Below are 27,568 nucleotides of genomic sequence, written 5' to 3' on the forward strand. Positions count from 1 at the left end.
CTTCATGTGCCTCTTGGCCATCCGTATTTCCTCTTCTGAGAGGTGTCTGTTCAAGTCTTTTTCCCATTTTGTAATTGGGTTGGCTGTCTTTTTGTTGTTGAGATGAACAATCTCTTTATAAATTCTGGATACTAGACCTTTATCTGATATATCATTTCCAAATATTGTCTCCCATTGTGAAGGCTGTCTTTCTACTTTCTTGATGAAGTTCTTTGATGCACAAAAGTGTTTAATTTTGAGGAGTTCCCATTTATTTATTTCCTTCTTCAGTGCTCTTGCTTTAGGTTTAAGGTCCATAAAACCGCCTCCAGTTGTAAGATCCATAAGATATCTCCCAACATTTTCCTCTAACTGTTTTATGGTCTTAGACCTAATGTTTAGATCTTTGATCCATTTTGAGTTAACTTTTGTATAGGGTGTGAGAGATGGGTCTTCTTTCATTCTTTTGCATATGGATATCCAGTTCTCTAGGCACCATTTATTGAAGAGACTGCTCTGTCCCAGGTGAGTTGGCTTGACTGCCTTATCACAGATCAAATGTCCATAGATGAGAGGGTCCATATCTGAGCACTCTATTCGATTCCATTGGTCGATATATCTATCTTTACGCCAATACCATGCTGTTTTTTTTTTTTATTAATTAAAAAAAGAATTAACAAAACAATTAGAAATCATTCCAATCTACATGTACAATCAGTAATTCTTAATAACATCACATAGTTGCATATTCATCATTTCTTAGTACATTTGCATCGATTTAGAAAAAGAAATAAAAAGACAACAGAATAAGAATTAAAACAATAATAGAAAGAGAAAAAAACAAAAAAAACAAAAACAAAAAACCTATACCTCACATGCAGCTTCATTCAGTGTTTTAACATAATTGCATTACAATTGGGTAGTATTGTGCTGTCCATTTCTGAGTTTTTATATCCAGTCCCGTTGTACAGTCTGTATCCCTTCATCTCCAATTATCCCTTCTCTTTTTTTTTTTTTTTCCAATTAACGGAAAAAAAGAAATTAACCCAACATTTAGAGATCATACCATTCTACACATGCAATCATTAATTCTTAACATCATCACATAGATGCATGATCATCATTTCTTAGTACATTTGCATTGGTTTAGAAGAACTAGCAACATAACCAAAAAAGATATAGAATGTTAATATAGAGAAAAAAATAAAAGTAATAATAGTAAAATCAAAACAAAACAAAACAAAACAAAACAAAAACCTATAGCTCAGATGCAGCTTCATTCAGTGTTTTAACATGATTACTTTACAATTAGGTATTATTGTGCTGTCCATTTTTGAGTTTTTGTATCTAGTCCTGTTGCACAGTCTGTATCCCTTCAGCTTCAATTACCCATTGTCTTACCCTGTTTCTAACTCCTGCTGAACTCTGTTACCAATGACATATTTCAAGTTTATTCTCGAATGTCCGTTCACATCAGTGGGACCATACAGTATTTGTCCTTTAGTTTTTGGCTGGATTCACTCAGCATAATATTCTCTAGGTCCATCCATGTTATTACATGGTTCATAAGTTTATCTTGTCTTAAAGCTGCATAATATTCCATCGTATGTATATACCACAGTTTGTTTAGCCACTCTTCTGTTGATGGAGATTTTGGCTGTTTCCATCTCTTTGCAATTGTAAATAATGCTGCTATAAACATTGGTGTGCAAATGTCCGTTTGTGTCTTTGCCCTTAAGTCCTTTGAGTAGATACCTAGCAATGGTATTGCTGGGTCGTATGGCAATTCTATATTCAGCTTTTTGAGGAACCGCCAAACTGCCTTCCACAGTGGTTGCACCCTTTGACATTCCCACCAACAGTGGATAAGTGTGCCTCTTTCTCCGCATCCTCTCCAGCACTTGTCATTTTCTGTTTTGTTGATAATGGCCATTCTGGTGGGTGTGAGATGATATCTCATTGTGGTTTTGATTTGCATTTCTCTAATGGCCAGGGACATTGAGCATCTCTTCATGTGCCTCTTGGCCATCCGTATTTCCTCTTCTGAGAGGTGTCTGTTCAAGTCTTTTTCCCATTTTGTAATTGGGTTGGCTGTCTTTTTGTTGTTGAGATGAACAATCTCTTTATAAATTCTGGATACTAGACCTTTATCTGATATATCATTTCCAAATATTGTCTCCCATTGTGAAGGCTGTCTTTCTACTTTCTTGATGAAGTTCTTTGATGCACAAAAGTGTTTAATTTTGAGGAGTTCCCATTTATTTATTTCCTTCTTCAGTGCTCTTGCTTTAGGTTTAAGGTCCATAAAACCGCCTCCAGTTGTAAGATCCATAAGATATCTCCCAACATTTTCCTCTAACTGTTTTATGGTCTTAGACCTAATGTTTAGATCTTTGATCCATTTTGAGTTAACTTTTGTATAGGGTGTGAGAGATGGGTCTTCTTTCATTCTTTTGCATATGGATATCCAGTTCTCTAGGCACCATTTATTGAAGAGACTGCTCTGTCCCAGGTGAGTTGGCTTGACTGCCTTATCACAGATCAAATGTCCATAGATGAGAGGGTCCATATCTGAGCACTCTATTCGATTCCATTGGTCGATATATCTATCTTTACGCCAATACCATGCTGTTTTGACCACTGTGGCTTCATAATATGCCTTAAAGTCAGGCAGCGCGAGACCTCCAGCTTCGTTTTTTTTCCTCAAGATGCTTTTAGCAATTCAGGGCACCCTGCCCTTCCAGATAAATTTGCTTATTGGTTTTTCTATTTCTGAAAAATAAGTTGTTGGGATTTTGATTGGTATTGCATTGAATCTGTAAATCAATTTAGGTAGGATTGACATCTTAACTATATTTAGTCTTCCAATCCATGAACACGGTATGCCCTTCCATCTATTTAGGTCTTCTGTGATTTCTTTTAGCAGTTTTTTGTAGTTTTCTTTATATAGGTTTTTTGTCTCTTTAGTTAAATTTATTCCTAGGTATTTTATTCTTTTAGTTGCAATTGTAAATGGGATTCGTTTCTTGATTTCCCCCTCAGCTTGTTCATTACTAGTGTATAGAAATGCTACTGATTTTTGAATGTTGATCTTGTAACCTGCTACTTTGCTGTACTCATTTATTAGCTCTAGTAGTTTTGTTGTGGATTTTTCCGGGTTTTCGACGTATAGTATCATATCGTCTGCAAACAGTGATAGTTTTACTTCTTCCTTTCCAATTTGGATGCCTTGTATTTCTTTTTCTTGTCTAATTGCTCTGGCTAGAACCTCCAACACAATGTTGAATAATAGTGGTGATAGTGGACATCCTTGTCTTGTTCCTGATCTTAGGGGGAAAGTTTTCAATTTTTCCCCATTGAGGATGATATTAGCTGTGGGTTTTTCATATATTCCCTCTATCATTTTAAGGAAGTTCCCTTGTATTCCTATCTTTTGAAGTGTTTTCAACAGGAAAGGATGTTGAATCTTGTTGAATGCCTTCTCTGCATCAATTGAGATGATCATGTGATTTTTCTGCTTTGATTTGTTGATATGGTGTATTACATTAATTGATTTTCTTATGTTGAACCATCCTTGCATACCTGGGATGAATCCTACTTGGTCATGATGTATAATTCTTTTAATGTGTTGTTGGATACGATTTGCTAGAATTTTATTGAGGATTTTTGCATCTGTCATTCCTTTATGATCCGAGAAAGTGTTGTGTATGATTTCAATCTTTTTAAATTTGTTAAGACTTGCTTTGTGACCCAGCATATGGTCTATCTTTGAGAATGATCCATGAGCACTTGAGAAAAAGGTGTATCCTGCTGTTGTGGGATGTAATGTCCTATAAATGTCTGTTAAGTCTAGCTCCTTTATAGTAATATTCAGATTCTCTATTTCTTTATTGATCCTCTGTCTAGATGTTCTGTCCATTGATGAGAGTGGGGAATTGAAGTCTCCAACTATTATGGTATTTGTGTCTATTTCCCTTTTCAGTGTTTGCAGTGTATTCCTCACGTATTTTGGGGCATTCTGGTTCGGTGCATAAATATTTATGATTGTTATGTCTTCTTGTTTAATTGTTCCTTTTATTAGTATATAGTGTCCTTCTTTGTCTCTTTTAACTGTTTTACATTTGAAGTCTAACTTGTTGGATATTAGTATAGCCACTCCTGCTATTTTCTGGTTGTTATTTGCATGAAATATCTTTTCCCAACCTTTCACTTTCAACCTATGTTTATCTTTGGGTCTAAGATGTGTTTCCTGTAGACAGCATATAGAAGGATCCTGTTTTTTAATCCATTCTGCCAATCTATGTCTTTTGATTGGGGAATTCAGTCCATTAACATTTAGTGTTATTACTGTTTGGATAATATTTTCCTCTGCCATTTTGCCTTTTGTATTATATATATCATATCTGACTTTCCTTCTTTCTACACTCTTCTCCATACCTCTCTCTTCTGTCTTTTCGGTTCTGACTCTAGTGCTCCCTTTAGTATTTCTTGCAGAGATGGTCTCTTGGTCACAAATTCTCTCAGTGACTTTTTGTCTGAGAATGTTTTAATTTCTCCCTCATTTTTGAAGGACAATTTTGCTGGATACAGGAGTCTTGGTTGGCAGTTTTTCTCTTTTAGTAATTTAAATATATCATCCCACTGTCTTCTAGCCTCCATGGTTTCTGCTGAGAAATCTACACATAGTCTTATTGGGTTTCCCTTGTATGTGATGGATTGTTTTTCTCTTGCTGCTTTCAAGATCCTCTCTTTCTCTTTGACCTCTGACATTCTAACTAGTAAGTGTCTTGGAGAACGCCTATTTGGGTCTAATCTCTTTGGGGTACGCTGCACTTCTTGGATCTGTAATTTTAGGTCTTTCATAAGAGTTGGGAAATTTTCAGTGAAAATTTCTTCCATTAGTTTTTCTCCTCCTTTTCCCTTCTCTTCTCCTTCTGGGACACCCACAACACGTATATTTGTGCGGTTCATATTGTCCTTGAGTTCCCTGATACCCTGTTCAAATTTTTCCATTCTTTTCCCGATAGTTTCTGTTCATTTTTGGAATTCAGATGTTCCATCCTCCAAATCACTAATTCTATCTTCTGTCTCTTTGAATCTATCATTGTAGGTATCCATTGTTTTTTCTATCTTTTCTACTTTGTCCTTCACTTCCATAAGTTCTGTGATTTGTTTTTTCAGTTTTTCTATTTCTTCTTTATGTTCAGCCCATGTCTTCTTCATGTCCTCCCTCAATTTATCGATTTCGTTTTTGAAGAGGTTTTCCATTTCTGTTCGTATATTTAGCATTAGTTGTCTCAGCTCCTGTATCTCATTTGAACTATTGGTTTGTTCCTTTGACTGGGCCATATTTTCAATTATTTGAACGTGATCCGTTATCTTCTGTTGGCGTCTGCGCATTTAGACAGATTTCCCTGGGTATTGGATCCAAAAGTTTGGAAGATTTTCCTGTGAAATCTCTGGGTTCTGTTTTTCTTATCCTGCCCAGTAGGTGGCGCTCGTGGCACACGTTTGTCTGCGGGTCCCACCAGTAAAAGGTGCTGTGGGACCTTAAACTTTGGAAAATTCTCGCCGTCCGGGGGGTTCGCTAGCCGAAGCGGCTTGAGCCGGCCCGGGGTCCGAACGCAGGGAGGGTTGCTGGTCGCCGCAGCCCGGGAAAGAGCCCGTCCGAATTTCCTAATCGGCCCTGGGCAACAAGCGTGGCGGGAGGGCGCCAGCAGCAGCAGCCCGCCCGAGAGAGTGCACATTCCCCGGGAGTCACAGGTTTGGAAGGGGCCTCCCCCACCCGTCACCGTTCTCCGCGGCCTGGGGATTTCCGATCCAATTCTCTCAGTTGGTCCGGGGGGCTGCGCGTGGTGTTGGCGCCAGCCGCCTTGGTTTCAGGGGACCGCCTCTCCAATTCTCCCAGCCGGCCCGGGAAGGGGGAAGGGAGTAACTCCGGCCGCTTGCCACCCCGCCCGGTGAGGCCCGCGCGCCTCGGCAATCTCACCCGAGCGGCTTCTCTCAGCCAGCCAGCCGTTCCAGGATGGGGTACGCTGTCTTTTTTATCTCTGTTGTGGGTTTGGGCGCTTTCTGTATCGTTTCTACTCCCCTAGTAGCTGTCCTGGAGAAGAAACTAAGATCCGTGCATCTTACTAAGCCGCCATCTTCCAGGAAGTTCTTAAGAAAATTTTTGATGGAAAGTAATAATAAGAGGGTGAGGCTTTTTAATATATTATAAACTTCTCAAATGACATATTATCCATCAGGCCAACACCATATGTGATATCTATTAAAATTGCTTGAGAAGAAAACAGGCTTTGGATTTCTTCCTTTTTTTTTTAACATCAGCATTGTTTCAAATAGCAAAGAGCTGAAAACAACGTAGATGTCTATCAGCAGGGAACTGGGTAATAAATTAGGATACACTGTGGACTAATAAACAGTCTTAAAAAAAGGAGAAATAATTCCTTACACAAAGATTTCAGAATGGTCTCCAAGCTATATTGTTAACTAAAAAAAGCAAAGCCACAATAGAAAGCATACAATATATCACTATTTTTGTAAAAAGGAGGAAAAAATGTACAATCAAAATATTTAACAGTCAGCAAGGTAATATTAATGCAGAAATTTAAAACTTATATATATCTCTGTTTATTCTAACTATATATAAAACATCTAAGTGACATAAACTTTGGTGCAAATGGTTCAGACTCTAATAATCTCCAAATCCTTTATTTATGCTTTTTGATATTCTGCTGTGATCTAGTGTTTGACAGCTATATCTAGCTAAATGTTGCTAGAGCTGAGCCAAGAGGTGATATGAGAATTGCATCAAATGATTTCTCCATTAAGTAGTCATTAAATAACTTTAGTTTCATTAAGTAAATACTTTCTCTTTAACAGCAGTAGTATTAACTTGTCCTGTTAAGTCTTGCTCAAGCTTTTACAGAATAACAATTCCATTTTATACATTTTGTCTTTATAATTCTGTCTGGATTTTTAAAATTTTCTATTTCCAGTATTCATTGCTAGTATATGAGCTAGTATATTATATTTCTATTTCAGAAATATAATATATATTGACTTTGTATTCTGTGATATTGTTCAACTTACTTAGTTCAAATAGTTTTTTTGTTTATTCTTTGTGGAATCTATATGTTTCCATATAAACAATTATGTCATTTGTGACTAGAGATAATTTCATTTCTTCTTTTCTCTATAATTAATTTAGAGAAATAAGAGAAGCTACTGCATCCAGAAAACAAGACAGAACTCTACAAAAAAGGAACAGAGTCTAAGAATGAGGTCCTAGAAATTAAAAACACAACCAAAATTAAACATCCATTAGAATGAATGAGGTTAAAGATAAGAGCTCTTTCTGAAGGCAGAAAATTTTAAAGGATGGAAAAATAGGAAAATAGGAGACAAAAGGCCAAAAAAATTAATGATCACTATATGAGGTTCAGAGTCCAAATAAAAGAGGTCTCAAAAAGAGAAAACAGAATAATTGGGCAAGCACAAAATGGTAGTATAGGAAGTTTTACAAATCATTCTCCCCACTAATAAGATGAAAGAATGGGGAAAAGGGATTGGAATCAATAGGTGGTAACCCTGGAAACAGAAGGGACATTTAGGACAACTATAGGAAAGCTGTAGGAAGCGACAGGTGGCTGAGAATCCAGCATTTCTAAGTGAAAACACAAACGAGTGACCAGCCCCGACTGTTTGTTTAATCCTATAGTAGTGGCTGTGGAAATGGCAACCTGGCCTGGTTTGAGGGAACACCGGCTCAGGCTAGGGCTGGCAGAGAAATTTCCTCCTCTCAAAGTTGGGGTTGATGGTTGAGGTCAGTCTAGGGAAAGGACCACTGCAGAAGCTGGCCTCAGTTTTGACCCTCTCGGCAGCAGTGCTTCTAGCCTCCCACCAGCATTCACTTGGACAAAAAGAGCGAGTGCACCTTCTTTGGCTGTCCCCCTTCCCACCCCACTTTGGTGTGGAGGCGTTTCCTGTTCGGACAGATCCCTAAGAGCCCAGCATAGACTCTGGCCTTGGTTTTAGCCCTCTCTGCAGTAGAGGCTTCTGTCCTCACACCAACATCCACCAGGACTTAAAGACCCAGGGTACTTTTTCACTGGTTGGGTTTCTTCTTTCTCTTCTTCATACTGTTCAGTCTAGCAGATCCCTGAGGGCTGAGTGCAGATGCTAACTTCAATTTCCTCAGAAGCAGTGTCTTCAAGCCTTATGCTAGTGTTTACGGGGATGAGTACATCTTTTTTCTTTTGTTTTTTGGTTGGTTGGTTCTTTTCTTTCTCTGCTGTATATTTTTTGGCCTGGTGGGATCCTGAAGGCTAGGTTTTCACCTCAAAAGCAGCAGCTCCTAGCTGTTGGGATAGCACATAACAGGAGACTTGGAGAGGTAGTGCATTTTGTTATGTTTTCCTTATTCTTTTATTGGTATTTTGTCTGTTATTTTTTTTTTCACGTCTTTCTCTCCCCACTTTTCTTTCTTTTTTCCTACCTGATTTTAGTCTGGTGGACTGAAGAGTAGAACTAGATATCCAGAGTGAACACAACAACATAATACTGAGACTGTACAGGTCTCAATAAAAAAATATATAAAACATATAGGGAGACAGGAAAATGTGGTCCAGTCACAGGAAAAGAAGAATTTGACAAAAATATTCATAAGGAAGTTCAGTCTCTGGAATTACTGAAAAAGATCTTAGAACAATCCTTATAAATAGGATCAATGAACTAAAGGAACAAGCATGGCTAAAGAACTAAAGGAAATCAGGAAAACAACATGAACAAAATTAGAATTTCAATAATGAGATAGAAATTATAAAGAAGAACCAAATAAAAATTCTGGAATTCATATGTACAATAACTGAAGTAAAAATCTGAATGTATCTAATAGCAGAATGCCAAAATATATGAAGAAAATTTTGACAGAAGCTAAGGGAGAAACAGATAACTCTAAAATAATAGTTGGAGCTTTCAACACACCACTTTCAATGTCAGATAGTACATTTCAACAGAAGGTCAATAAGGAAGTGAGGACCTGAACAATACTATAAACCAACTAGATCAAAATGACCCATAGAGTACTTCACCCAAAACAGCAGAATACATACTCTTTTCAAGTACCGAAGGGATCTTCTCTAGAATAGACCATATGTTAGGGCATAAGATAAGACTCAAGATATTTAAAAATATTGAAATCATAAAAAGTAACCTCTCTGACTACAATAGAATGAGGCTAGTAATCAATAACTTAAAGAAAACTGGAAAATTTACAAATATGTGGAAATTAAACAGCACTTAACAATGGTGCATAAGAGAAATTGCAAGGGAAATAAGCAACTACTTAAGACAAATGCAAACAAAGACACAACATACCCAAACTGACAGGCTGCAGTGAAGACAGTGCTCAGAGTGAAATTTATAGCTATGAATGCCTATATTAAAAAAGAAGAAAGAACTCATATTAATAACCTAACTTTATATCTTGAGGAACTAGGAAAATAAGAGCAAAATAAACCCAAAGTAAGCAGAAGAAAGGAGTAATTAAGAGAAGAGCAGAGATTAATGGAATAAAGAATAGAAAAAGAACTGAAAGAAGCAAGACAAAAGTTGGTTCTTTGAAAAAAATCAATATTAACTGACAAACCTTTAGCTAGACTGACAAAGAAAAACAGAGAAACGATGGAAACAAAATCATAAAGGAAAATGGTGATACTACTATTGATTTCACAGAAATAAAAAGGATAAGAGAGTGCTATGAAAAATTAGACACCAGCAAATTAGATAACCTAAAGAAATAGAAAATTTTGTAGAAATACATAAATTACTGAAATCAACTCAAGAAGAAATATAAAACATCAAGAAAGGGCAGAAACAACGGTGGCTCAGTGGCAGAATTCTCGCCTGCCATGTCAGAGATCTGGGTTTGATTCTCAGTGCCTGCCCATGCAAAAAAAAAAAATCAAGAGACCTATACCAAACACGGAGATTGAATAAGTAATCAGAAACCTCCCATCAAATAAAAGTCCAGGATCAGAAGGCTTTACTGGTGAATTCTACTAAACATTTAAAGAAGAATTAATATTAATCCTTCTCAAACTCAAGACAAAGGAACACTTCCTAATACATTCTGAGACCAACATTACTCTGATACCAAACCCTGGTAAAGACATCACAAGAAAATAAAATAGACAAATTTCCCTTAGGCTTTACAGTGTTCAACAAAAGAATACAAGACAAAGATACAGGAAATGATGGCCCACACAAAGTATGAGGATAAAAATATATATTTTTTCTATATAGAAAAAATATAGAAAATATAGAATCAAAAATATTGAATAAGACAAAATGTGGACATACTGAATGAAGCCTTTAAACAAATGATCTTTAAGAATGCTCAAGAATATGAAGGAAAATACAGAGAAAGCACTAAAGGATATCAGGAAAACAATTAATGAGCAATATGAGAATCTAAGCAAATAGAAATATTATAAAGGAACCAAACCAAACTACAAGGGTTGAAGACAACAATAACTAAAATGTAAAATGCCCAGGAGGGTTTCAAGAGCAGACGGAGCTGGCAGATGAAAGAAACAGTGAATATGGACACAAGACACTTCAAGCTGAAGAGCAGAAAGTAAAAAGAAATACTAAAAGTGAAAACAGCCTAAAACAGCCTGGGGACACAATCAACCACGCATGATAGGTGTCCCAGAAAGATAAAAAAGAAAGAAAGGGACAAAAAGAAAAGTCAAGGAAATATGTCAGAGAACTATCCAAGCTTAACAAAAGACGTGAATATGCACATCCAAGAAGCTCGGAACACCAAACAGGATAACATGAAGAAAAATACACCCCATCATATATTAATTACATGATCATATGCAAAGGACAAGGAGAAAGTTCTGAAAGCTGCAAGAGAAAAGCAACGTGTTCTGTACAAGGGAGTCCCCATTAGACTGAGTGCCAATTTCTTATCAGAAACCATGGAGGCAAGAAAGCAGTGCGTTGAAATATTTCAAGCGCTGAAGGAAAAACACATGCCAGCAAAGAATTTTATCTCCAGTGAGACTCTCTTTCAAAAATGAGGGAGATGGTGATGGTACAACTAGGTGATGATACTATGAGACACTGATTGTATACTCTGGATGGATTATATGGTGTGTGAATATATCTCAATAAAAACTGCACTTAAAAAAATGAGGGAGAGGTTAAGACATTATCAGATAAACAAAAGCTGAGGGAGTTCATCATGACTAGATGGGCCCTACAAGCAATGCTAAAGGCAGTTCTTCAGATAGAAAGGAAAGGACAATAGACAGTGGTTCAAAGCAGCATAAAGAAATAAAGACTAGCAATAAAAGTAACTTGGGTAAATAAATATCAGTATTATTAGGTTGTATTGTTTGGTATGTAACTCTACCTCTTACTTCCTACAGGTGCTAAAATGCAATTTCATAAAAAGTAAGGATAAATCTAGGTTTTGGACATATAATGTGTGCTGGTTTGAAATGATGTATGTACCCTAGAAAAGACATGTTTTAATCAAAATCCCATTTTGTAAAGGCAGAATAACTCCTATTCAATACTGTATGTAATTAGATCATCTCCCTGAAGATGTAACCCAATCAAGAGTGGTTGTTAAACTGAATTAGGGGAGATGTGTCTCTGCCCATTTGGGTGGGTCTTGATTAGCTTCTGAAGTCCTATAAAGGAGGAAACATTTTGGAGCGTGAAAGCAATTTGGAGAGAGCAGAGAATGCTGTAGCAATGCTGTAGTTGCAAGTTTACAGTTCTAAGGCCGAGAAAATGTCCCAATTAAAACAAGTCTATAGAAATGTCCAATCTAAGGCAACCTGGGAAAGACACCTTGGTTCAAGGAGGCCAATGACGTTCAGAGTCTCTCTCTCAAGTGAGAAGGCACATGATGAACAGGGTCAGGGTTTCTTTCTCGACTGGAAGGGCACATGGCGAACACACAGCATCATCTGCTAGCTTTCTCTCCTAACTTCTCTTCCTGAAGCTCCCTGAAAGGCGTTTTCCTTCTACATTTCCACAGGTTGCTGGCTGATGGACTATGGCTATGCTGTTCTGTTCTCTATGACTCTCCCCTTCTCCAAAATGTTTCCTCTTTTATAGGACTCCAGGAAACCAAATAAGACACACCCAAATGGGTGGAGACACATCTCCCCTAATTCATCTTAACAACCACTCTTGATTGGATTACATCTCCAGGGAGATGATCTAATTACATACAGTATTGAATAGGGATTATTCTGTCTTTATGAAATGGTATTTTGATTAAAACATGGCTTTTCAAGGGTACATATATCCTTTCAAACCAGCACCAGTGGCTATACTAATATCAGAAGAAAGAGACTTTAAGATAAAAAAAAACAGTTATGAGAGACAAAGATGGTCATCCTATAGTTGATAAAGGGGACCGAAGATGTTAAATTATACAATTATTTATAAGATTATAAATTAAGTGATTATAAATATATATATGCACTGAAAAGCAGTGTTCCAAAATATGTGAATCAAATACTGACAGATTTTAAGGAAGAAACTGATGGTTCTACACTAATAGTAGGAGAACTTAATATACCAGTCTCAACAATGGATAGAACATCTAGTCTGAAGATCCGTAAGAAAGTACAGGACTTGAATGATACTTAAATCAACTAAGCCTAAAGGACATATATAGAACACTGCACCTAATGAGAAATGAATACACATTCTTCTCGAGTGCACATGGATCATTCTCCAGGCGAGAACACACGCAGGGTCACAAAACATGTCTCAATTAATTAAAAAATACTGAAACTATACAATGCTTATTTGTTCCATTGTGATCAGAATGTGGTTACTCTGACCACAACGGAACAAAGCTAGAAATCAATAACAGAGGGAGAAATGAAAATTCACATATATGTGGAAATTAAACAACAACCTCCAACAACCAATTTGTTAAAGAGGAAATCACAACCTGAAATCAGGATCTTGAGGTGAAATGAAAATGAAATTACATCATACCAACACTTATGGATGCAGTGAATGCAGGATGGGGAGGGAAATTTATACCTCTTAAACGTTCACATTAAAAAAGAAAGACTTCAATTCAGGGCATTAACCTAAAAACTGGAATAACTAGAAAAAGAAGAGCAAACTAAACCTAAGGCGAACAGAAGGAACAAAACAAGAGATCTGATTAAGCCCTGGCCAAATAAATTAGCCTATATAAAATGCCTCTTGTTCTAGACCTCATTTCTCATTCCAATTTTCCATTTCTGCAGCCTTCTTCACCAGTATAATATTTGATGAAAAAAGAGCATCATCTAACCTTTAACATGCCCTGGGCAAGTAAAGCTAGGAAAGACATGTGTCTGACTTCTGTTGTGTGCCCAAAGGAGAGGACTCAGGTAGGATTCACAATCAGCCCACTTTTCCGCGAGCTAGGAAATAATTAAATTCACCCCTAGGCTCACTAAAACGCGAGACAAACATTTCCGCGTAGATTTCATCGCTGCTGGAAGCCGCTTGGGTGGAGGGTGGGGGAAGCAGGCGGCCGCTACAGGATGGTTGGACGACGTCCTGTACACGATATTTATAATAGATTCCTCTTTAGCTTATGGAAAAAAGATTACAGATTACCTGCTTAAACAGAAGAAAAACGTCAATTTTTTTTTCTTTAAGAAACCATATTTTCTTTTTCAAAACTAGCCAGCAGAGGGTACTCAACACGGTTGCTTTCGAAAATGGTTTTACATTTCTCTCATCCAAGTCATTTCTTTTCACCAACAGCAGCCAATAATGAAGACTGCAGAAGAACCCGTTTCTGTGCTCACATCGTTATAAAGGAGCTTGTCCACGGGGCCAGAATATCTGAAACCGTTCTAGACGCGCGACCGTGCTTCAGTCGCAGCGTTTACACAAACACACACTGCCCAACGTCAGATGGGAAGGAACCAGGCCGCGGGAGGTGTTGGAACACAGGAGAGAAAGCAGAAAGCAGCTAGGGAGACATTCAGGTACAGCAGGAAACCCGGAGGCGCGGCCTCGCTCCGGCTCCGGGCAGGGGGCGATGGCCTCCCCGCGCAGCCCCACCCGGAGACCCTTACCACGCGTGCGCGTCGCCGAGAGGGACGGCGAGGTGGCAGCCAGAAGGCGCCACAAAAGGCCACCCTCCCGGCTCGGATGTCGCTTCCCTTCCCAGCACCCCGCCCCTCATCCCCTCCTTCGGCGGACGTCCTGTCTGGGCTGTAGGGACTATCTCACTCCCCACCATTAGGGACCAGAAGCAGGTTCCGCCCCTGTGTAGAACGGGCTTTTCTCAAGCAGCTAACCCACCTCTTTTGAGTCTTCTCCGCCATGGTTCGGCACCGGTCTCCAGTGGAATCGGAGATGGATTTAATCGCCTGGGTGGAGCGATGATCTCTACATGCGATAGGAGGGCCTGGCGGACTTGGGAGAAAGGCGGAGCCGGAACGCCCAGCGCAGAGGGCGGGGCCTGACGTGGGGGGGCGGGGCTAACGGGGCGGAGTTCGCCCCTCCTTCCGGTTGCCCTGATCTTCTGTCGGCTGCTTGGTTCCGGCCCGTGTTTGTGTGTTTGTGTGTGTGTGTGTGTGTGTGTGTGTGAGTGTGTGTGTGTGTGTATGCGTGAGCACTCTCGCTTTCTGGGTGAGCTCATCCTTCTCATAGTTTAAGCATGCTCTTCTTGCTGGTTTTCTAGTTCTGTCCTCTTTGCCCACCTTCACACCTTATCATTCGATTACTTGCTTGACATCTCCTGTTGAATGCCCCAAAGTTTTATCAAACCTAGAACGTCCAGAACAGAGCTTTTGATTTTCGTCGCTGCTCTCTCTCCAACCGGTTCGTCCCGTCCTCTGATACCCATCTAAGTAGAGGAATCTACCATTTACCCAGTTGCTCAAGCCAGAAACTCGAGATTTATCCTGGGTACTCTTCACCCTTTCGTTATATATTTCATCCGCAAGTTCTGCCAGTCCCACTTCTGCCGTCTCATTCTTCTAACTTGCACCATGTATTCCACCAATCTCTCTAGTCTCATCCCAGCTGCTGTCCCCTGTTGTCGACTCTGCATCCTCACTAGTCTAAGCCATTCTCTTGTAGCCAAAATCTTTTAACAATCAAATCCAGTGACTTTGCTTCTCTAATTGCAAACTTCATTGTCTTCCCATTGCTCTTAAATCCGAACTTTCCATAACCTATTTCTCCTCTAGGCCCCTCCCTGCCTACTTCACTTATTTCATGCCACTCTTCTCTTCCTCTCTGTTCTCCAGTCACCCCATCATTTTTCAAAGCTGTCTTTTTGCCCCCAGTCACTTCCACCACCACCCCACAATTTAAGTCTCAGATATTGCATAGTCTATCGCATATTGTTGGGGAGGGCTGGCTAGGCAAGTCTAAAATACATGGGGCAGACTGTAGGAGGGGGCAGGGTGGGAAATCTCTGGCATGAGGTGAAGCTGCTCTTCATGGGCAGAACTTCAGAGAAGTCTCAGCTCTGTTCCAAATAGGCCTTTGAACTGATTGAATGAGGCTACCCAGATTATCTAGGATAATCTCCATTGAAGTCAAATGGTTATGAACCTTAATCACATCCACAAAATACCTTTACAGTAGCACCTAGATTAGTGCTTGAGTAACTGAGCTCTGTAGCCTAGCCAAGTTGACACAGAACTCACCATGGTATTCAAAGAAACCTCTGGCAACCCAGACAAAAATCGGTCACCTTTGATATTCTGTTGGTTTTCCCTATGGGATAAAGATAGCACCTGTCATCAGCTGTACTTATTTATTTTACCTTTTTACTATCTGTCTCCTCTAAAGACTAAGTTCCATTGGGGTAAGAACATGTGAGTTTTGTCCTTACTCTTCACTCAGCATTGACTACAGTGCCAGGCACATATGATACTCAAAAAAATTTATTGAATAAGTGCACAGATAAATTTAGGACATTTTCCTGTCACCAAGAATGATTTTCAACCAATATTGTCTAAATTAATTTGAAAGATTGTGTGGCATAGTAGCAAGACTTTTATCAGCATTAGATACGGTGTCTGAGCCTATATTTGAAACTATAATAAATTCCAAAATACAAAAAGTACAAATAGGGATTAAGAAATATTTAATTCGATTGTGGGCAAAACATTTTTTTTCTTGACTAACCAACTACAACTCAACTCCTCTATACCTAGAAATGATTTAATGTGGGATGTGGTTGTATTTTAGTAGGTTTACTATGATGCCTTATTTGGTTGCTTGGGGTGCCTTCTCCCCACTAATTGCTCTACAGTTGTCAAGATCTGTACTTTCTGTGGCCTGGAATAAACTACCATGTGTTCAGAAACATACTTCCAAAGCTAACTTAAAGCATTTCCACGTCTCCAAAAATACTTTTTAAATCCCTGTCTCTGCAGGTGAGTGTTTCTTTCTTTAGCTACTACAGTCAGCCCTTAGTATGGTGCACCTACTGTTCTTTAATTAGAGTATTGTTTACATTCCTGTCACCCAGTAGATCGAAAGCAACTTAAGAACAGGTACCATGTTTTATTCATTCTTATATTCCTAATGCTTAATCCAGAGTCTATCATAAAATAGGAGCCCAATAATGCTCATACTTTTTATTATCCAGTTGTTTTAGCTTCAACTACGTTCAACCAACCAGCATTGTACATGATGTTTTTACATGTTTTACCAACTGTATTCTTCATAATGATTCTATTGAGGCAGGTGCTTTTATGTCTGATTTTGAAATGCAGGCGCTCAGTCTTGAAGAGGTAAAGTGACTTGCTCAAAGTTCCCCAATCAACAAGAGGCTCTCAGGTGTTCTTCTCTGTGCAGAGCTCTCACTGAAATGTGTCCTTCCCCTTAGGATGCTCTTGTGTCAAGCCGTGTATGTCTGCCCTTTATTTAAGGCTGTTGGCTTTTGCTTGTGGTTTTGGGGATCAAAAGCAGCTGGTCCAGGTCAGCCTCATAATGGCCTGGGCACAGTAGGTGACCCTCTGCTAGCCAAGAGATGGCTCTTTGTTTTGCCTGGCTTCTAGATGGTCTCTTCTGTGTTTCTTGCCCACACTCCAAAGGAAAAGCTTCCCTTTAAATGATTCCTTTCCACACTCTTGCTTCCTCAGAACATTCGTTCCCATTAACACATATGTTCTGAATACATGGTATGTGCCCAGAACTGTTCTATGTGCTGGAATACAGTGATAAACGAAACAAAAGCACTTTCTTATGGAGGTCACCCTGTAGTAGAGAGACGGGCAATAAACGAATTAAGAAATAGAAGGGGTAATGATAGATCCTGTGGGTGGGGGCAGTGGCAGGAGGAGTAGCATAAGGGGGAGAGTGGTTGTTGGGAGATGGTGTCTTATTTTTCCACTTTGAGAATCACCTTCCCTTATGCTCCTGTTTCTTTTTTTTTTTTAATCTCTGGTCTTATTTATTTGTAACTCTACTCTCAATCTTATTTTTGACTGGACTCAGACTTAGAGGTAGAAGCTCTTAGAGAGGACAGCCTCCGTCTCTTGGCAATCTGTTCCTGGCGTTTTTCTTTGGCCTCCTTCATCCTCTTGGCCAAAAGTTTAGCATATTCTGCAGCCTCTTCCTTATTTTTCTTAGTGCGCTGTTTCTTCAGGGCAATACGCCGACGTTTATGTTGCAGGACCCGTGGAGTAACAAGACACTGAATCTTGGGTGCTTTGGTTCTGGGTTTCTTACCTTCTTTGTTCAGGGGCTTTCTCACAACATACTGGCGGACATCATCTTCTTTAGAGAGATTGAAAAGTTTGCGGATTCTGCTGGCTCTTTTGGGCCCGAGACGACGAGGCACAGTAGTATCAGTCAGTCCAGGAATTTCCTTCTCTCCTTTTTTTACAATAACCAAGTTGAGAACACTCAGGTTGGCATCCACAATGCAACCCCTAACAGATTTGCGCTTTCTTTCTCCAGTTCTTCTTGGTCTGTAACAGGAATGCCCCTTACTCAGTAAAAGGCGCACACGACCATGGGTCAAGACACCCTGCTTCATGGGGAAACCTTGTTTGTCGTTTCCACCACTGATTCGGACAACATAACCCTTCCACTCTTCGCCCAGAGCATCAGCAGCAACTTCTGTTGCCATTCACTGCTCATAAAAGGTACGTAGTTTGCGTTCATCGTCCACTTCAATGAGCTTCTGGCAGCCAGTGGCCGGGAAGGAGATGTTCAACTTCATGATGAGGCAGCCGACCGCCTCCGAGGCGCCACGAAAAAGAGCATGCTCCTGTTTCTTGATTCCATCCCCTATCCCATAAGTTGTCCAGGTACAACTGGAAAATGAGGTTTTGCATAACTTAGCGAAGAAAATATGATGGTCTGACAAATGGAAAGGCAAATAGCGTGGTGCATAATCTAAACAAACCACAACCATCTGAAAGCGATGTTTTTAGCACATGCCATTATTAAGTAATATAAGACCAAAATGGGTTTTGGTTTCTATAGTGCAGTTCTCTTTATCAGAAAGCCAGCTTTTATACTGCTTATCGCCAGTGTTTTATTTGCTTTTTGCTCACCCAGGCCTTCCTAAACCATATAAAAAGATCAAGGACAGCCTAGTTTCTACTTTTCATGCAGGAAGGCAGCAGCTAAGGACACTGCAAAGGACAGTATCTTTTGTTCTAGTTCATGATGGATTGGCTTCCGCTGTTCTTCTTCCATCCTGTATCACTTTATCAAGCAGCTGCTTTTCCTTTTGCACTTCTATTTAATTATTCGTGCCTCATGGATTCATTTTCCACTCATGCCAGGTAGGCTTTAATGACTAATTTTGCTTTTACATTTATGAATATCATAGTAGGACAAAAAGCACGGATGAAGATTAAATATTAATTATGCTTGTTTTTAACTTACCGCCATTGTTACTGGTCATTGATTGTTTGATAATGAATATGTATAATGTAGTAAAACTGAAAGGAAGCTGAAACTATGCCTGTATTGACTCACAAAGTTTAATAGGCTCACATTAAATGAGTAAAGGATGAAAATAAACTCTGGGGAGAGATGGATACCACATGGTACAGGAATTCCCTGAATGGATCCATCATGCCAAAACATGTCCCAGATGTTCCTGAACTGTCCTAATTTCGTGTAATTTTATAATTTTCAATAACATTAAATTTTATTAAACATACAACTGTGATTTTTAAAAAATGGTTTTGTATGATGTCTCAGAAAAATGAAACCCCAACAAAGCCCTGTTAGATTAGCTATATCTCGATGCGGGCAAAAATGTATTATCACCAGAGATTTGATGAGTTGATTGTAATAATTTTCCTATCAAATAAGCTCACTACTTTAGAGAAACTCCCCAGTTTTGAAAATTTTCTATGGAATATCCTGTTGTAAAGTAAAGAATTCATTGCCAAAGGGCTATGTCCTAATAATTCACTTCTATTGTAAATTAGGATTTTTACATATTGGGGCTTCTTAAATAAAATCTAACTATATCTAACAGGACTGCTGAGGTTGATTGAATTATGGCATGCTATGACACCTTCACGCCCTTACCTCATGTGCAGGAGGTGGGGGTGGCAGCTGTAAAGGAGTTTCCTACTTAGAAAGAACCACAAAACAGCAATGCAAAACAAGCATGACATAGAAGGGTTAAGCCTGCGGAGTTCATGGAAGTTGAGATGGCTGATTTGGGGGTCAGCCTGGTGAGTTTGGTCTCCATTACTTAACCAAACATCCTTGTGACCACGAGTAAACTCTAAGAAGTGCCCTTTGTTCATCTCTAAAACTGGAAAGTGTATGCCTATCTCATGATGTTATTATTATTTTTTATTGTATGCTATAACATATATACAAAACAAAGAAAGAAAAAAGCAATAGTTTTCAAAGCACTCTTCAACAGGTAGTTACAGGACAGATCCCAGAGTCTGTCATGGGCTACCATACCATCCTTTCAGATTTTTCCTTCTACCTGCTCCAGAATATAGAAGGCTAGAAGGAATAGATTTTTTTTTTTCATCATCTCAGTTGACTTTTCTTCTTTCTTTCTGTGAAAAATAACATATATACAAAAAAGCAATACATTTCAGAGCCCAGCACAAGTATTTGTAGAACAGATTTCAGAGTTTGGTATGGGTTACAAGCCCACAATTTTAGGCTTTTACTTCTAGCTGCTCTAAGATACTGGAGACTAAAAGAAATATCAATAAAATGATTCAGCCACCATACCTATTTGTTAAATCGACCTTCTCTGTGTAACTCCACCATCACCTTTGATCTTTCTATCCCACTCTTTAGGGGTATTTGGGCTATGGCCATTCTCACATTTTCATGATGTTATTTTAAGGATTAAATAAAGAGATTTCTTGTAAAGGGGATGTTATCCTGATGCCTAGAATAAAATCATGGGTGGGGGGTGGACTGGGAGGGGTTGCTTTATGCTTCCACTTCTGCTGGGTAAGAAATAATTATTCCCTCCTCCATTTCACCTCACAGGGAAGTCAGGGCTTGGACTCCGCATTAATTGCATGGGGGACATTGTTTCGGGGAGGAGTCACCTGTGATTTGGGCTCTAAGTAAAGCCTTTCTGCAATAGAGCGTCTCACATTAAGGCCGCCCACCAATCTTCCCCAATAAAGAAGCAATTCTTCTCACCACCCCATGCCACGGGCACCATGCCACATGCCCTATGCCCTGTGGAGTGTTTCCTGCTTCTGAGATGTTGGAGAAGATGAAGCCTCTGACTCATTCTTCCTGCCCTTGACCAGTCAGTCCTTGGTATCAACTTAAAAACAGCAAACAAACAGTTTCATGTGATGGAGAAAGACGCACCACCTCCACCCAAGGTGAAATGTCCCAGGCCTCTGCTCCTCAGTAGGTAGCGGCTGCCTTCTGAGGGAGACACAGCGCAAAGCACTTCCCTGATGTGGGAATTTTTACATTAAAAACACTAACTCAGGGCAGTGCAAGATGGCTTGGTGGCAGAATTCTTGCCTGCCATGCCAGAGACCCAGGTTCGATTCCCGGAGCCTGCCCATGCCAAGCAAACAAACAAACCACTAACTCCTAAGGTCTTAAATTGAGTGTCCAAGCACTTTTCAGAAGGAGGTACTGAGTGTCCTATTCTTTCTCTGGAATGCTTCTAAACCCCATGAAAAGGAGTCACCTTGATAAGATGACGTATAGAGTTCTAGGTCCTCAACACTAACTTCACGGGACTTTACAGTCAAACCATGTACCGCTAGATTGTTAAGCTGCCCGTCCTAGCCAGCTCTGCGGACCTATCTCTTGCAGGATTGTTAGAGGCAGGTAGTATTCCCACTTAAGTGGTGGGCATCAAAGACTGAGGTTCCCAAGGTCAATGAGGCAGGAACCACTAACCGCCTATGAAGGGAGTAGTTTATAAATGAACCGTGGCTTTTTCTCCCACGTTTCCTTCAGAAGAGCAAAAGGAGGGTGTTCTAGTTTGCTAGCTTCCAGAATGCAATATACTAGAAACAGAACAGCTTGTTAAAATGGGGAATTTATTAAGTTGCAAGTTTATAGTTCTAATGCTATGAAAATGTCCAGATTAAGGCAAGGCTATGAAAATGTCCAAAGTAAGGTGCCAACAAGAGGTTACCTTCACTCGAGAAAGGCCAGTGACGTTCAAGGTATCTCTCTCAATTGGACAGGCACATGGCAAACATGGCGATGTCTACTAGCTTTCTCTCCAGGTTTCCTGTTTTATGAAGTTCCCCTGGGGGTGTTTTTCTTCCTCATCTCCAAAGGTCTCAGACTGCGTGGGCTCTGGTAGTTCTCGGTTTTTGTGGCTCTGAAGCTTTTCCCAAAAATGTTTTCTCTTTTAAAGGATTCCAGGAAACTAATAAAACCCACCTGGAATGGGTGGAGTCACATCTCCCTCTAACCAAAGGCTAATACCCACAATTGGGTATGTCACATCTCTGTAGACATATTCCAATCAAGTTTGCAACCTACACTGCTGAATGGGATTAAAACAAACGCCACTTCCACAAGATGGAGCAGGATTAAAACACAGCTTTTCTAGAGCACATAATCCTTTCAACTCGGCACAGAGGTCTTCACAGTGATGGCAGTCTGGCTCCTTTAGATATCGCGCAGCGCCTACCTCTAATGGGTTACCCAAGATGGCAGCTGGAATGATTTGTCACACTGTTCTATGGAAGTCTTGCCAGTTTCTCCCTTTTCTTTCAGGTACCTCTTTCTCCTGGCTGGAGGAGGCGCCCTGGCCTTGGCTGCCATGGGTTCCTATGCTGTGCTCCTCTTGGTCCCAGCCTCCGGCGCTGCAGTTCTGATCTCCTCCCTTGGCCCACAGGAAGTCCACAGGTGGACATTCTTCTTCCAGATGAGCTGGCAGACCCTGTGCCACCTGGGTCTGCACTATTCTGAGTATTATCTTCAAGAGCCTCCTTCCATGAGGTAAAGCAACCTATCCATTTGGGAGTGTAACAGATTGTACTGTGCCCACTTAGGGTTTTGCTTGCACCAGGGTGGTGTGGAGAGAGCATGGACAATTGAGTTTCAATCTCAGTTCTTCCACACTTGAGGGGGGGAACTTGGAGCAACTTATCTAAACTCCCTCGATCTTGATTTCTTTTTCTGAACGAAAAAGAAATGGGGATAATAATGCCTATCTTGCAAGATTGTTGAGTTAGGGATTATAGATACACACGTAATTGTCTGAATATTCACCACCCTGTGTTGCCTGTGTAGCACAAGCTGGCATTTAGCTGTGATTGTCTTGGTGCGGGGGAGGGAGGTTGAGAGGGGAGGAGGTGAGCCAGGAGCCCCAGAGCCCAGATGAGGCCTGATTGAAAGTGACTAAGCACAGGGTACTGGCCTCGAGTGTGGGTGGTTCAGACATAGAGCTGGCAGCCTGCCTTATCTTCAGTGGAACAGGAAAGGTACAGACCTACTGCAAACCCTTGCTGCCTTCCTGTGGCAGCTGCTGAGAGAGAGAAAGAGGCAGCTGCTTGTGCAAGGGTTTTACTTCTATCCACACTCAGCTGTTCTCATCTCCACAGAAAGAAGGGTAGTCACCCAATCTGGAAAAAAAAAAATCGGGAGCTAACTACCATCTAGAATATTGTTTCCATGAAGCTGGGAGAGCACCAAGATGAATGGAAGTGTATACCCCTGAGATTTGGAGGCCGATTGCCCCCACCTTTTTCTAATTGTCACAACTGGCGTGGGTCCATGGTCACTCAAGACAGCTGGGGCGGGGACCTGTGTAAGTGGACCATTCGTCTGAGTCCAACCTGCCAGAGTTTCACTCTCTTTGCAATCCTACTATCCCCAGAATCCTTTTCGTTATTACAACAATTTTCACCAAAGCCTTCGGGGCTTGCATCTCTAAAGAAAAGGCAAGATGGGCAGGTGGGTAGGGAAGGGGAAATACTGACTGGAATGTGGGGAATCAGGATTTCGGTAAGAACCTCTGACCAGATGGGGCTGGAAGAGCAAGTTGAACGGGGTTTGCATGGACTGGAGGGAGGCTGAGCTAGAACAGGAAGGGGAGTGAGCTGGGGTTGGCAGCATTTGGAGGCTGCTTTGCTTTCAGTTGATGTATATCAAGTGAGGGCTCAGGTGTCCTTAAGTCCTCAGATACACATAGAGAAACAGTGGCAGTTGGGAACCAGTGCTGTTTTCTCTCCACCAGACAGCAATTCTGATGGGAGTGGGTGTTGGGAATTTTCCATAATTGTTCTCAATAATCCTGCCAGCAGGATTTTCTCAACTCTGTGATGGTGGAGCAGGGATAGTTCAGGTGACTGGTTAAAATACACATTGACTCCTGCTTCTTCAGCAGAAATCCCAAATCATGCAGAATCTTCCAGTCAGGGCCTGCTTGATATTTAAATCTTCAACTGCATGTAATTTCTTCACTGCTAAATTTTATTTTTTGTTTGGTGGCAAATTTCCCCCAGATTGTTTTCTAACTCCCAGATCCTAATGTGTATGAGCTATTCTTACAAATATTATAATCAATATTCCCCACCCCCACCCCTGGTGCTCCTTGTCATTCTGTTTGCATCTCTGCCTAGTGATTAATTTCCCTTTTCACCTTTCCCCCTGCCCGGAGTAGCCTGTTTCTGAATTGATCCAGGAGTCTTTGTGGAGCTCTGCAGGCCATGAGATTGATCTTAACTGCTCAGAACTATCCATTTGCGGTGAGGTCATATGCGAGGGCTTGGAATGGGAGGGACAGATTGAATATGGAGTGGTTTTTATACTAAAACAAAAAATTCCTTAAAGGGGGAGAATTCTTGATATTCTCACACACAGTGGGGACAACTAAAGCAATAGGCTGAGTCCTATTCATTTGAAACTTGTTCATTTGAAACTTAACCCTGCAAAGAATAGGCTAAGCCTATTTAAAATTAGGGCTAAGAGTCACCCCCAGAGAACCTCTTTCATTGCTCAGATGTGGCCTCTCTCTCTATGTGGGACATGACTCCCAGGGGTGTAAACCTTCCTGGCAACATGGGACAGAAATCCTAGAATGAGCTGAGAGTCAGCATCAAGGGACTGAGAAAACCTTTTTGAACAAAAGGGGGAAGTGAGAAATGAGACAAAATAAAGTATCAATGGCTGAGAGATTCCAAACGGAGTCGAGAGGCTATCCTGAAGGTTATTCTTACGCATTATATAGATAACACCTTTTTAGTTAAGATGTAATGAAGAGTTTGGAGGGAGCTGCCTGAAAATACAGATCTATGTTCCAGTAGCCATGCTTCTTGATGATGACTGTATAATGATACAGCTTTCGCAGTGTGACTGTGTGATTGTGAAAGACTTGTGTCTGATGCTCCTTTTATCTACCTTATTGACAGATGAGTAAAATATATGGATTAAAAATAAATAAATAATAGGGGGAACAAATGTTAAAATAAATTTAGTAGATTGAAATGCTAGTAATCAATGAAAGCAAGGGGTAAGGGGTGTGGTATGGATGAAATTTTTTCTGTTCTCTTTTTACTTCTTTTTCTGAATTGATGGCAATGTTCTAAGAAATGATCATGATGATGAATATACAACTTTGTGATGACATTGTGAGTTATTGATTATATATCAAGAATGGAATGATCATTTGGTAAGAATGTTTGTGTTTGCTTGTTGCTATGTTTAATAAATAAATAAATGAATAAAAAACCCCTCTCTTTCAGGTTCTGCATCACCCTTTCTTCCCTCATGCTCTTGACCCAGAGGGTTACATCCCTGTCTCTGGACATTTGTGAGGGAAAAGTGGAGGCAGCAGCCGGAGGCATCGGGAGCAGTAGTTCTTTGTCTGAGCATATGCAGAGGGCACTGCCCTATTTCAGCTACTTTCTCTTTTTCCCTGCCCTTCTCGGAGGCCCACTTTGTTCCTTCAAGAGATTTCAGGCTCGTGTTCAAGATTCCAGCTCTTTACGGTGTAGGCACCCTATCTGGGCTCTGACCTGGAGAAGTCTGCAGATTCTGGGTCTAGAATGCCTAAAAGTGGCCCTGCGGTGGGTGGTCCTCAGGGGAGCACGGCTGACGGATTGCCAGCGACTCGAGTGCATCTATGTCATGTGGTCCACCGCCGCGCTCTTCAAACTCACCTACTACTCCCACTGGATTCTGGATGACTCCCTCCTCCACGCAGCCGGCTTTGGGGCTGAGCTTGGGCAGAAGCCCGATGAGGAGGGATACGTCTCCGATGCAGACATTTGGACCCTGGAAACAACCCACAGAATATCCCTGTTCACGAGAAAGTGGAACCAAAGCACAGCACGGTGGCTCCGGCGACTCGTATTCCAGCAGCGCAGGACCTGGCGGCGGCTGCAGACATTCGCCTTCTCTGCCTGGTGGCACGGCCTCCATCCAGGTCAGGTGTTTGGATTCTTCTGCTGGGCGCTAATGGTGGAAGCTGATTACCTGATTCACACCTTTGCTAGGTTGTTTATCAGATCCAGGGCAGCGTGGCTGCTCTACAGAGCTGTCACCTGGGTCCACGCCCAGCTCATCACTGGCTATATAATGCTGGCGGTGGAGACCAGGAGCCTCTCCTCTCTCTGGCTGCTGTGTAATTCTTACAATAGTGTCTTTCCCATGGTGTACTGTATTCTGCTTTTGCTCTTAGCAAAGAGAAAGCACAAATCAAACTGACATTTCTCACTGGCTTTAAACATGTTCATCAGTGAAAAAGAGCTTAGAAAGAGCCAGATAATGCATTGATGATATTTGAACTTTCCCATAATAAAAGGTTTTAAAGCATTGGATGTATATACCTGGTGACTTATCCTACTTTCTGATGTAGGAATTTGTGTCTATCTTAATGAACTATTACACTGATACTGAGGATACGAAGAATAAGACTTGGTTCCTTGCCTTGGGGTTTACAGTCTAGGTGTGAAAGCGAGGCTTATGTAAAGAGGTACCTGAAAACACAAAATGCTGTGAACCGAGTGCCAAATGAAGTATGCTTACTTGGACACACAAAAATTAAGCGTGAATATCTGATTGGCCCAGTGGGTCCTGGAATGGGAGTTTTAGCACACCAAAATCAAAGCCAAACCTAAATCAGAGGGTGCAAGGGTAATGCAGTGGTCGAATTCTCGCCTGCCATGTGGGAGACCCGGGTTCGATTCCTGGTCCGTGCACTTCCCAAAAACAAACAAACAAAAACAAAAAATTCAACAAATCTCGCTGCAATAATGGGATACTCACATGGAAAAATAATGAACTATGACCCCACCATACAGTATACAAAAAACAAACAAACAAACCTAAACCTAAGTCATATGGTCATATTGGCTTCTTACATGAACTAAAAATCCATCCCCATCCATAAGTAATTTGAAAAATTTGATCTAAAAACGGAAGGACTGATATTATTCCTGGGAATATATTAACAAGCTGAAAATCCAGCTAAGACTTCATACCATTTACATAATTATTAAATATAAAGCAGACTCTTGAATTATAGCCCACGTGGAGACCAAAAACAGGAAGGAGAGCCCTTTTACTACAACTTTAAAGATCTGGTCCTTTTTCTTGGCATATCATCAACAACTCCCTCTTTTTGTTCCTCTGTTAGGATTAAAATACACCAAGAAAATGGTATCAGGGCCTCAAAATTACACTGCAGCAATGTTTCCCAAACTTCAGTCAATGAAGTATTTGCACCTCACTGCCTCAATAGTAGGCCACCTGAACTATTATATAATCACTATGTTTCTTTAACTCAACTTATTTTTAAAAATATCTAATGGATAGTAATTGAGTTTGATATACTAGCTATATTTTATTTCTTTAACTCAACTTATTTAAAAAAATATCTAATGGATAGCAATTGAATTTGATGCACTAATTGTATTTTATTTGTTTAATTCAACTTATTTTGTAAAATATCCAATGGATAGCAATTGAGTCTGATGCACTAACTGTACTTTATTTCTTTAACTCAGCTTATTTTTAAAAGTATCTAATGTATAGCAATTGAGTTTGATGCACTAACTGTATTCTATTTCTTTAACTCAGCTTACTTTTTAAAATATCTAATGGATATCAATTGAGTTTGATGCAC

The 27,568-nt window shown here is 40.4% G+C and overlaps 2 protein-coding genes and 2 pseudogenes across 5 annotated transcripts in view; 1 reads left to right on the plus strand and 3 right to left on the minus strand.

Moving 5' to 3' along the window:
• LOC143669695 (L-lactate dehydrogenase B chain-like) overlaps positions 1-14,368 on the minus strand; it is a 26,125-nt pseudogene extending 11,757 nt beyond the window's left edge. The window contains exon 1 of the transcript XR_013168991.1: positions 14,335-14,368. The product of XR_013168991.1 is annotated as an L-lactate dehydrogenase B chain-like (transcript). The remainder of the gene's footprint in view (positions 1-14,334) is intronic.
• Positions 1-14,476, minus strand: part of DCTN6 (dynactin subunit 6) — a 53,080-nt gene extending 38,604 nt beyond the window's left edge. The window contains exon 1 of one of the 2 annotated variants that reach the window (XM_077144291.1): positions 14,335-14,476. In XM_077144291.1, the coding sequence (XP_077000406.1) occupies positions 14,335-14,357 (23 nt within the window). In that variant the 5' untranslated portion in view covers positions 14,358-14,476. Of the gene's footprint in view, positions 1-14,105; positions 14,312-14,334 lie in introns of those variants that run through there. The other variant, XM_077144290.1, reaches the window with a different exon arrangement.
• MBOAT4 (membrane bound ghrelin O-acyltransferase MBOAT4) lies at positions 13,850-27,568 on the plus strand. 2 transcript variants are annotated; one of them, XM_077144287.1, is made up of 3 exons: positions 13,850-14,015; positions 22,213-22,437; positions 25,185-27,568. In XM_077144287.1, exons 1-3 carry the CDS (start codon positions 13,942-13,944, stop codon positions 26,146-26,148), a joined length of 1,263 nt encoding a protein of 420 aa, XP_077000402.1. In that variant the 5' UTR covers positions 13,850-13,941; the 3' UTR covers positions 26,149-27,568. The 2 variants fall into 2 exon arrangements, with proteins under 2 accessions (XP_077000402.1, XP_077000403.1); XM_077144288.1 differs by lacking the exon at positions 13,850-14,015 and adding an exon at positions 18,272-18,794.
• On the minus strand, positions 17,419-18,260 carry LOC143669696 (small ribosomal subunit protein eS6 pseudogene; annotated as a pseudogene).

Source organism: Tamandua tetradactyla, chromosome 26, assembly GCF_023851605.1.
Source record: "Tamandua tetradactyla isolate mTamTet1 chromosome 26, mTamTet1.pri, whole genome shotgun sequence".
NCBI lineage: Eukaryota > Metazoa > Chordata > Mammalia > Pilosa > Myrmecophagidae > Tamandua > Tamandua tetradactyla.